This window comes from Impatiens glandulifera, chromosome 1, assembly GCF_907164915.1.
Source record: "Impatiens glandulifera chromosome 1, dImpGla2.1, whole genome shotgun sequence".
Taxonomy (NCBI): Eukaryota; Viridiplantae; Streptophyta; class Magnoliopsida; order Ericales; family Balsaminaceae; genus Impatiens; species Impatiens glandulifera.
Window position 1 is genome coordinate 112,027,013 of NC_061862.1, and position 11,900 is coordinate 112,038,912.

The 11,900-nt window shown below is 31.9% G+C and overlaps 1 protein-coding gene across 1 annotated transcript; it reads left to right on the forward strand.

The window, feature by feature from the left end:
* Window positions 1–2,610: 2,610 nt before the first annotated feature.
* LOC124919580 lies at window positions 2,611–11,900 on the forward strand. The gene is made up of 6 exons (XM_047459849.1): window positions 2,611–2,926; window positions 4,354–4,559; window positions 5,005–5,293; window positions 6,034–6,141; window positions 11,113–11,375; window positions 11,482–11,900. Exons 1-6 carry the CDS (start codon window positions 2,693–2,695, stop codon window positions 11,573–11,575), a joined length of 1,194 nt encoding a protein of 397 aa, XP_047315805.1. The 5' UTR covers window positions 2,611–2,692; the 3' UTR covers window positions 11,576–11,900.

Here is an 11,900-nt window from a genome sequence, read left to right on the forward strand (position 1 = left end):
TTTGTTTCTAAGAGACAACTTTTGACAAGATCTTTTTTAGATCTATCATGTCCGTATTTCTCCATTTACTCGAAGATTCCGGTTGCTCCTCATAGTTTAAGAAAAGTGTATTAATAACATTAGAAAAGTTCTTATATTATCTTAATCTCTTTGTACTTTGAACCAGTCTGGGTATCCAATCATCTTGAAACACCCATCTTATACATGTCCGATTGATTTGTAATATTGATAGAACGCATATTTGTTGTTGGATTTGGTCCCTTTTCCATTGTTATGTCCTTTGCTTTTCCTTTTAATTATTTTGATTAATTTGATGTTGATAGTGTCTCTCATTAGCATAACAAAATTTTCATTTTCGTCTTCATGAGACTTTGAACTTCTTGTTGACTTTCAATGCTTAGCAACATAGAATAAGTTTAAGAGACTAAAATGTCACGAGTTTGATTCCATCTGGAAGCGCTTTGAGTTTAAAAGGAGGTCATGACTGTGGGGTGTCATGTTAATTCTTCTTTTATTTAAAAAAAAAATACTTGTTTCTGGATCTATTAGAAAAATTTATTGTCGAGCGTTGTCATAGTATTCATTTAAACTCATTAGAAATTGTGTGAACTTGTTGGAAAGACTGTATGACCATCTTTGACATTTTGCGGCAACAGTTTTCTCGTGGCTCACAATTGCAATAGACAAGTGACTTTAAATCATTAACTTATCCCATATCTTCTTGATCTTACTGCAATATTTTTTTAGAGTCAATGAATATTGTCTCAAATTACTGATAGTTTTCTATATCTGAAATGTTTGTGGTCCATTATTTTCTTGATATCTTTTTTTGATATCAACACATAGATCAATAATAGTTGTTGTAGATGATTAGTTACTCTTAATTTCATCTATTACAGTATTCAAGATCCAAGATCTTACCAGATAATCGGCTTTTCTCCATATTGCTAAAGTTTTAAGATTCATTAGTTTTGCACACGAGCCATCAATAAATTCAAGTTTGGATTTCGCTTCCAAAACGAGACAAATCCCACTACTCCATCTGATATAATTTGAGTAATTAAAAATAGTTGTACAAATTATTGTACCAGGGTTGTCAGAGTTATGAATAACGATGGAGATCATCATTGTACTTGTACCTTTTCTTTCTAGTCATTTCGCCTTTTGAACTCTTTGATTCGTCTTCCGAACTTGTCGATTTGTCTTTTCCTGAAGTCGTCGAATCTTTCAAGCCTTTTCTGCCTTCCCCAAATCGTTCTCTTTGTTCGGTGGAGTTGTCTCTTATTTATCATAAGCTTCTTCTGAACTCGATGAATAATTTCACTTTGTTACTATGAAATCGTATATATTTAGGGTTCCAAGCTTGAGAGAAAACGAAACAATATAATTAAAAAAAATCATACTTCATTACAGAGGTCATAAACCCCTATAAGTCAAAATTATAAATTTAGTCCTTAATAAACTTATTAGTACAATTAAGTCCTTTAACTTTTAATACATTTAATTAATTTAATATTCTTACCTTATTATTTATATTCTTTAAAGTATTGACAATTTAGTTTGTAATAAAGTTTATTTTTAAAGCATTTTAACTCTAGTGGTCTGGGTAGACCAATTTTAGTGATAATAAACCGATGAACTAAATGTTGGAATTGGTTCAACGAACAAAATTATAACTCATCCAGTTTGATCGGTTTAATTGTTTTCGATATAGTTTATTTGATTCAAATCCCTCGTACCCTTAAGCTTAAGCTTATTGTGCATTAAACTTATAATTTATATATCTTAGCATTTTATTTTAAAAGTGGATGATAAAAAATTAATAATTGAGTTGAGAGACTTAGATACTAACTTGTAAAAAACAATAACATAAACAAGAAAATGAGAGGTATCTTCATATTTATATTATTTTTCTTCTAGAAATAAGTTGTTAATTATATATTTTTTTTTAATTAAGTTTATTATTTATTATTTTATCTTATAACGTTTTTTTAAGGATCAAACAATTATAAGTGATATTAGCTATTTACTTCTGTACTATTGAAGAGAGAAAATCAAAGTGAAATAAGAAGAGATTTTATTTCTATTTATTAAGCCAATCAAATTGTGTATGTTATTTTTTTATATTTTTTTTTCTATCTTTTCTCGACGAATCTAATTAATCATTTAAATATTTATTCTTCAGAAAAATAATTATTTAAATTTAAAATCGAGTAAGTTTTTATCTAAGAAAATTGTTTATATAAATAAAATGAAGTTTTTTTTTATGAAAATATATTCTAGAGAGCCATTATTCCAAGCATTAACTCCAATTTCAATCAAAATATTCTAGTAAACTCTAATATTACACACAAATAATCATTAGAGTTGTAATAATTTTAAAAAAAATAAATATTGTGTGAGTTGTAGATAAGTATTGAAAGTTTTTATTCAACCATTAATTTAAATAAGTATTACTATTATTATTATTATTTTTATTATTATTTGGTATATTTATGAATAAAAACACTTTAGACAAACTTTTATTTAGTTTATCTCTATAATTTTAATTATTATTTTTCGCTTACCTAAACCGTTCGTTAACGTCTGACTGCTCGGCTATCCCCTTCTGGTTATATTTTGACGGTAGTTTTGGCCAGAGGAGAGAGAGAGAGAGAGGAGAAGGCTAGAGGAACGTGAGGCGGTCGTCGTTATGGCAACCCTTACTTCCTTCCTTTCCTTCTCTCCTTTTCCTCTAACCTCATCTTCCCGTCCTCGCCAGGATCATCCTCATCTCCTTTATTCCTCCTCCTCCTATAATCTCTCTACTCTTCGAACTTTCCAGAACCCTAGAATTTCTCGGACCAGTTTCACCAATCTTACTTTTGCTTCTGCTCAATCTTCTTTCGGCGATTTCAGCTCTGACAATGATAATTGTCGCTCTAAGGTATGTTGTTTACTATTCATACTTCCATAGCATTGGTATACATGACTTTTATTCTTTCAACAAACGCCTGATTTCAATGATATAGCTACTGTGAGATTTAATTACCTTTTTCTGCCTGATGAGTTTACTATGTGGAATCAATATGCATATTGGTTTTGATAGTTTCATTAAGATGTTGTTATTGAACTCATGTAATACGTATAGAGGTAAACAGGCAGAGAATAAAAGTTTGTTCTCAGCATTTCATTGCACCACAGCAGAAAACCAAATCAGTACAGCACAATTCATGGCATAAGTGGCCATGAATTAATCATTAGAAGTCACAAGGAAAGACTAAAATGAAAACCATAGAAAAAACCTAAAAAATTAAACTTCTCAAGTCAAGCTGCCAACGAAAACTCAAGGTGTCAATTTCAAGTTCTTGTACAAGCACTGATCCACTTGAACTTGGAGATCGTCAATTTGTATGACAATGTGTAGACATAAGATACTACTAAGATGAATGAATACAACATTATTGCTTATTGTAGGGGTTGAGAAACTATTTTTAGTTTAAGCACTCTCTCCTTGTTTGATCATGGGTATAATCCCTTGGAAATAACTTCTTTATAAAAAAGAACATGAGTACATTTGTAACGATATACTAGGGTTCATAGAAGAAAGGAGATGACAACTAGAGAATATTATAGTTGAGAAATGAGTAGCCTATGCTTGAGGGAGAACTATTTTTTTATCTTGTAACTTATATAATCTGATAAAAAAACACTTTAGCTACTTTCTCTATTTATAATAGTAACCTAACAATATCACCCACATAAGGTAGCTCAAATTGAAAGAGTCTTGAACTTGAGGGGTGATGTCTCATGTTTGATTCCCACTTAAAGTACCTTGATTAAGGGGTCATCATGGTGGATATTGTGCTTGCCTCCTTGAGGAAATAAACATAGTCTCAGAAGAAGAAAAAAAGTAGCTAACAATATGTAACTAATTATAAAACAAAAATGGGCTTTTAGGTCATGCCCATCGATGTGAGGCTCATCTAGGCCTAGGTTCGATACAACATAGTAGACACTTTCTCTAATGCTTACATGTAATGGTCTCCTTGTGCTTTAGGTACGACTTTTTTTATTATTTTCCGGAAAGGGAATGAAAATTTCTACATAAAACTCAAAGGTCATTGCATAATTTGTATTGTGGATGAGCGTAGTGAAGCTGCATGTTTTTCCATGCTTAGGTCGTCACCTAACATAGTTTGATAATTCATAAATCTTGGTCACTACTTAATCTTAGCAAAGCATAAATGAGTTAGCAATCATAAATGAGTTCGCGTATATGTGATTTTAATTAATGCATCATCTACTTCTGGAAAATCATAGTTGTTGACAATGATGTTCTACTTGAATAAGATAATTTTTTTATTCTTTCAGAAATCTATCATGCTAGACCTTGTCCAAGAGATAGAACCTTTGGATGTGAGCTTTATCCAAAAGGATGTGTCTCTTACTACTATTGATGCTATGAAGAGGACAATTTCAAGCATGCTTGGTTTGTTGCCTTCTGATCAGTTTCAAGTTTTTATTGATGCTCTTTGGGAACACCTCTCCAAGTTATTGGTTTCTTCTATGATGACAGGGTATGACGCTTACTGAAGAGACATATTACTTATATTTGTTGATATTAAGGCCTGAGCACTGTATCATTGCTTCTCATTATTTCTATTACATATTTCAGTTGGTATTTTCCTTTTTTTCTTCTTTAAACAGAACTTCACTTGGGCTTTGTATGGTTCTGGCCAAATTAGAATTGAAATTGGGAGTGTAATTCCAAATCTTTTGTTTGTTTGATGACTTAAACTAAAGAACTGGAATTTGATATAATTTCAATGGAATGGAATGTATATTAAGTTTCAATTCCATCCTTCCTACTTCGGAATTACAATTTTATGATTATCCAAACATAAGAATTGAATTAATTTAATTCCAGTTCTTATAAGATTGGATTTATAATTATAATTCCAGTTATACACGTCCAAACACATCCTTATAATAATTTGTTGAACTGGACTCTTTTTTCTGCAGGTATACCTTAAGGAACGCTGAACTTAGACTTTGTCTTGAAAGGAACTTTGATACCTATGAAATCAGTCTTGAGACACCAAAACAAGATGATTCAAAACTAGACGAACATGGAAACACTCATGACTCTGGAAAGGCAGTTAAAACTTCCAGGAAAAATGGGATGTTAAATTCTGGTATAGGAAATGATAATTCATCTGAAGACACAACTATTCAAGGTCTTGGAGAAATTACACCTGAAGCTAGACAATACATTTTGCATTTGCAATCTCGTCTATCTTCTGTAAATGAGGTTAGCCTCATCATCTACTTGTGCTTGAGAAATTTATATTGGCATTAAATATTTTCCCTATAAGTGTTCGCTATAAATTTGAGATTTCTCATGCATTTTGTCTAAATATAAGCATTAGTATGTTATTTTTCCAACTATTGTCTTTGACGTATATGTTGCATTGTGTTTGCACAATTCGATGGAACCTCTCTTAACATTGGCCAAGACAATGTGAAAGGTTCTAGGTTTTGCAAATGACCAAGTAAAGCAATAGCTGAAGACATGCTTTATTTGTGTGATAATGTGGGGATGTTTTGGTATACCATATTTTCATGTTGATAATGATCAAGTAAAATCTACATTTGCTATGTTTGTCAAAAATTACCATGATAATGAAAATATTCTAATCATGATTCATAAGCAAAAAAATTATTTATACCAAATGAAATAAAAAATTACATTGATTCTTATTGTATAAAATGATTTGCATAACAAATGAAGTAATAAAAATTACACTATAACTAAAATCATGATCCATAATAATCTGATCATGTTCCATAATAAGTCTTATACCAAACTAAAATAGAAAAAGTTTCAATTTTATCTTTGGGCGACTTTTCAATGTGATTTGTGATTGTGACAAAGATCAGGGCAAATTACGAGTTTAAGCTTAAATAGGTTCGTTGTTTTCATAGTTTCCCTTTGTACCTTTGGTGTTCTTTGAACAACTAATTATGTAATTTATGTTCCATCTACCCAAGGAGCTTAACGAGGTGAAGCGAAAAACTGCAGCACTGCAAATGCAGCAGTTTGTTGGAGAGGAAAAGAATGATTTGCTAGACTACTTAAGGTCACTTGAACCGGAGAAGGTTAGTAGTGTATTTAAGGCATTGAGATTGTTTCCTTATAACACATGATTTTTCTATACTCTCAATGATGTCCTAGAACTGATATATCTATTTATTGCAATGGTGCTAGTGCTGGTTGGATCAATGTGATTTTGACTTATCCTCATACATGATTTTGAAATTCTGAAAGATTATTGAACATTGCTGTATATGATACCTCTTGCATGTTTTATATGAATTCTCTTTTCTTGTTCCTCTTTTTTCCTTTAGTATTCATGTGCATCATCACAAAATCAGTTTTATTTTTTTCCTTTCTGAGATAATGTGTTACACATCAGCCTAGAGATCTAGGATTTGTAGAAGAAAGGTAGATGAGATGAAGAATGTCCTAAAGCCTTTAGAATAGATAAACCTGACTCAAGTTATTTCATTCATTCCCCCAAATAATACACTCTTACGTTATAAGCTACTAACTTACTCTACTAATTATAATTATCATACTACCCTTTTACTACTTCCTATGTTACACGGATACTCCAATTTTTTTTTTGGAGTATCGGATACGATACGACGATATGCGTATCGGATACGGCAAAACACGTATCATTGACTTTAGGTAGGGTTGACCAATCCGATACGGTTTGGATACGGCTCCGATACGTGTATCGGATACGTTTTTGGTAAAAGTTAAAAAAAAGGTTTAATTATGAAACTGCATAAAAAAAAAAATATTTAAGGGTATCAATATTTATCCTTTTTACCTCTTCTCGGACGCCTCCTAAATAAAACCCTAAACCGATAATAGATTATTTTATCCCTCGGAAACCTCCATTAGTCCTCTTCCGCCGCCGTCAATCGATAGTCACCGCAGACGGTTGAGATCCGTCGTCGTCGAACCTGATCGAAGTTGTCGAAGCCGCCGCCTGGATCGAAAGAATCGCCTAATCGTCTTCCCTATCTATCTGGTACTTGTGATCTTCATTTAATATATATATATATTATATTAAATGCTGATGCATATATATATAATATGATCCAATTGTTTAATGCTGATACACTAGATATATATATATAATAAATGTAGTTGTATCAATCAAGATCAATTCATCCCACTACCCAAAACATATTAACCTTGCAGTGTTGTATGTATATTAGGTTATTTTTCAAAAGTGAAAATAGTATTAAATTTGTTTGTCTTCATTCTTCCTTCCTTATAGTAATTTTTTAGGTATTTAAATAGGTAACTTTTTGAATATTTGTAATGACAAATATTCTAAACAAGGATTGGAGGTGGATGATAATTGTCCTCTATGAAAATTTGTGACAAAGATTGAAAAATGATCATGTGGAAGAAATGTTACATGGTCATGTAATATATGCACTAAAGTGTGCAAAAGATCATATTCAAGAGTGAAAACACATTTACTGAAAATGAAAGGCTTTAGAATTGCTAGTTGTGTGGTTGTTACAAAATATCAAATCAATCATATGGAACAACTTTTGAATGAAGCAGAATTGAGAAAGAAGAATGCTCAACCGAAACAACTTTCACTACTTTCATCATCATCTGTATCATCAAGTAATTTTACTTTACAAAGTGATGATCCAACAAAGAAGAGGAAGACCTCTTGAATTTTTTTTAATCTAAATGCTAGAGATGAACTACATTCTAAAATTGTAATATTGTTTACACTGGTGGACTGTCTTTCAATATTGATAAGAATCCACATTATGTTCGTGTCTTCAGTATGGCTACTTAACGAACGATTCCAGATTATTTTTCACCCGATACAATTTATTGAGAACCACACTCATTCAAAAAAAAAATGATCATATTAAAAAGATGTTTGAGCCAACAAAAAATGCTATGAAACAAAAATGTGTTAATATTTGTAGTGATGGGTGGTCAGATGTACAAGAAGACCATTTATCAATATCATGGCGGTGTGAAAGTGTTCTTATGTTTTTTAAGACAATAAATTGTGAATGTGAGTTAAATAATAAAGTTTTTATCTATAATTTGTTCATTGATACAATAAATGAAGTGGGACATACAGATGTTGTCCAAGTGATCACTGATAATACTCCTTTATGCAAAGCCGCGGGGTTACTTGTTGAGTCAAAATACCCGCACATATTTTGGACACCTTGTGTTATGCATATTCTAAGTTTTGCCTTGAAAAATTATGTGCGGGCATTTTGCCTCAACAAGTAACCATGCAGCTTTGCATATAAGAGCATTATCAGTGATCACTTGGACAACATTTGTATGTCCCACTTCATTTATTGTATCAATAAGCAAATTAGAGATAAAAACTTTATTCTTGAACTCATCCTCACAATTTATTATTTTCAAAAACATAGAACTACTTTCACACACCGTTATTATATTGATAAGTTGTTTTCTTTGTACATCCAACCACCCATCACTGCAAATACTAACCCTTTTTGTTTCTAAACATTTTTTGTTGGCTCCAACATCTTTTCAATATGAGCATTTTCTTTTTGAAGGAGTGTGGTTCTCAGTAAATTGTATCCGGGTGAAAGATAACCTAGAATCGTTCGCTGAATAGCCATACTGAAGGCAAAAACATAATGTGGATTCCTAGCAATATTGAAAGACAGTCCACCAGTATAAAACAATTTTGCAATTTCAGAATGTAGTTCATCTCTAACATTTAGATTAAAAACTTTTTTAAGAGGCTCAAGTGTTTCTTTCCTTTTTGTTGTATCGTCACTTTGCAAAGTAAAATTACTTGATTATACAGATGATGAAAGTAGTAAAAATTGTTTCGGTTGAGCATTCTTCTTTCTCAATTCTGCTTCATTCAAAAGTTGTTCCATATGATTGATTTGATCTTTTGTAACAACCAAACAATTAGCAATTTCAAAGTCTTTCATTTTTAGTAAATGTGTTTTCACTTTTAAATATGATCCTTTGCACACTTTAATGCATATATTACATAACCATGTAATATTTTCTCCACCTGATCCTTTTCCAATCTTTGTCACAAATTTCTATAAAGGACAATTATCATCCATCTCCAAAACTTCATTTAGAATATCTGTGACAAATATTCAAAAAGTTATCTATTTAAATATTCAAAAAATTACTATAAAAAATATGTGATGAGGATGAAATGAGAAAGTAAGGATCTTTGATACAACTACATTTCGATTGTAATATATATCTAGTGTATCATCATTCAACAAGTGAATCATATTATATATATTCACAACTGTATAATATTGTTACTATTGAATTCTTTTTTTATGCAATTTCATTTAACTTTTTTTTTAAGCCCAAAATGTATCCGATACACGTATCGGATACGTGTTTTGCTGTATCCGATACACGTATCGTCGTATCATAACCGATATTCCAGTTTTTCTTTTAGCTACTGACACATCAAAAATTGGGCCCTCCTATAAGTTGCTCCTTCCATACAATGCTCCGCATCACGATGTCTTTTATGTTTCTCAGCTCAAACACAATGTGGCTTCTTTACCGGATACTCCACATGTTCCGACTAATTTAGTGCATTGCTTTTGAGTCAGTTGTGATTCTAGTAGAACGGGATAAAGTGGGGTTAAAAGGAATTCTTGGTTTGGTGGGCTCATTCGGAGGAGGTGACGTAACCCATTCGGAGTTGGAGGATGTGATGTGGGAAGAAAGTGAGTCCCTCCGCACTCACTTTCTATTGTTATTCGTTTATCTTTTTCACAATCAGGACAAATTCAAGTCTCTACTCATGTGTTACACTCGATGAAAGAAACCGACTGATGTCATGTGCCCTTAATACCTTCCAGTTCATTACACAATATTAGAACAAGAGACATTTTAGGGGTAATGTTACCTAACAAGGCGCCTAAATAAATGTTATGGTCCAATAGTAAGCATATTCTCTTGTGTAAGTACTATATGATCTGTACTGTTGTTGTAACAAGCTATGAAATAAATTTGTCAGTTTGTTATTCTCACAATCTCACCTTTATCTCTATTTTATCTACTGAATCATATAACGACTTAAAAGAAATCTAATAGAATAGGCTAGTTGGCCATGATGTCATATAACAACTTGTTATGCCTCAATTACAAGGGCTATCACTCTCTACACATGTATTTATAGTAACTTTGAGTATTTCCTGATTTACTCAGTAGTGACAGATTTACAGGTGTAGTTTTCTTTCATAGCAAAAACAAAATTGCTTTTGCTGCCAATTCTCACCATAGCGCCTTTGTTTCAATCACTGAATTTTAGAGGACATTGAATAGAAAGTCTGATTTCATAAATTCACCCTTGCACTAATAATGTCAGTTTAAACTAATTAAGGCCACTGCAATTTTAGAGTTGACTGTTCCTTTCCAGTCAGCTTAACCTTTTCTAGCATCATTAAAGAAAATAATGAGAGAGAAGCCATCTTATGATAATGGTTTTTGCAAAGACAATACAAGATGAAAATTTCAGACATGATGTTTTTGACTTAATATTTATAGAACAACTGGAAACAATTGAATCCTGAATTCATACTGAACTTTAAGTGTCGAAGGTGTTAAGTGACGGTAAATTAAAAGTTGAATAAACCAAATAAAAATATCTGCATTTTAAGTACCTATATGTAAACTGATTTGATAAAATGTGGAACTAATATCAAGAAAGTCAGACTATTTTATCTGTAAAGTGACATATTTTGATTAAATTTTAGAGGTTAAAGTTGTCTTATGGACGTTCTTATTATATTACCGAGTTGAGGCAGTCTTACTAATTTCTAAATTGCTAATTGAATTAAAGGACAGTTATCAAATTGAACATAATTTAAATAAACACTTAATCGTTTTAAGTAAGTGATAAGTTGTGTTATCGCTGCTTCAGATGTTGTTTTTCATTGTTTAATTTTTTTGCTGCTTTATCTCAAATCTATTGTATTTATTTCGTTCCATTCATATTTGCATCAATATTTTTAAAACTCAAAAGTAGAAGTGTTGAGCAGGTAGTTGAATTATCAGAACCTACATGTGTTGAATTGAAGGAAGTTATCCACTCAGTAGTTCATGGTCTCCTAGCTACCCTTTCGCCAAAAATGCATTCCACTTCTCCTCCTCCACCACCCTCCGAAAGTATGTCAAGTGGAGGAAAAGTAGTTGATGAAGACGATTGTGTTGATATTGTGGATAATAGTAATAACAATACTTCTCTGCACTACCAGCCTCTGATTTCCTTGAATCGCGATTACCTAGCTCGTCTTCTCTTTTGGTATGTATATTTATATATATTTCAGTAATCAGTAACATATCCCCTCTTTTTTTTTTTGCAAAAAGGCATGTCTGATTTTGAGCGTATTTATGACAATATATTATAGGTCCATGCTATTGGGGCATTACCTTAGAGGCGTCGAATATAGGCTGGAGCTTGACGATTTGCTCTCGCTAGCAACTACAAAGACAGTTTTGTGACTGACAACACCCCCATAAGGTTCTTTAGTGATCTGCTCTGCATTTTTTAGGTTCTTTTTTTGTTGTTGTTTATTTAGGTTCATTAGTCACTTTACCCACTTCGGGTATAGCTACCAGAGGCTTGGACTAAGGCGTTTAGTTCAATGTGGTCTTAGTTTTTATTGTTATTGAAAGTATCAAATTGAAATGGAAAGTCATGGTGGTGGGCTAGTTGTTCTGAATCCTTCTAGGGATTTAGTCTAGGTTGTTAACATATTTCTTTTCATGTGGAACTTCTTTTATACTCAGATGGAGGTGTGAGAGACTCTTGGATTGATTTTTAAAA

What these genes read in the sequence shown, in the direction of transcription:
- LOC124919580 (XM_047459849.1), top strand. Translation starts at nt 2,693, where the DNA reads ATGGCAACCCTTACTTCCTTCCTTTCCTTCTCTCCTTTTCCTCTAACC. An exon ending in GTTTCTTCTATGATGACAGG is followed by an intron (nt 4,560 to 5,004) that starts GTATGACGCTTA and finishes TTTTTTCTGCAG; the next exon opens with GTATACCTTAAGGAACGCTG. An exon ending in CTAGCTCGTCTTCTCTTTTG is followed by an intron (nt 11,376 to 11,481) that starts GTATGTATATTT and finishes AATATATTATAG; the next exon opens with GTCCATGCTATTGGGGCATT.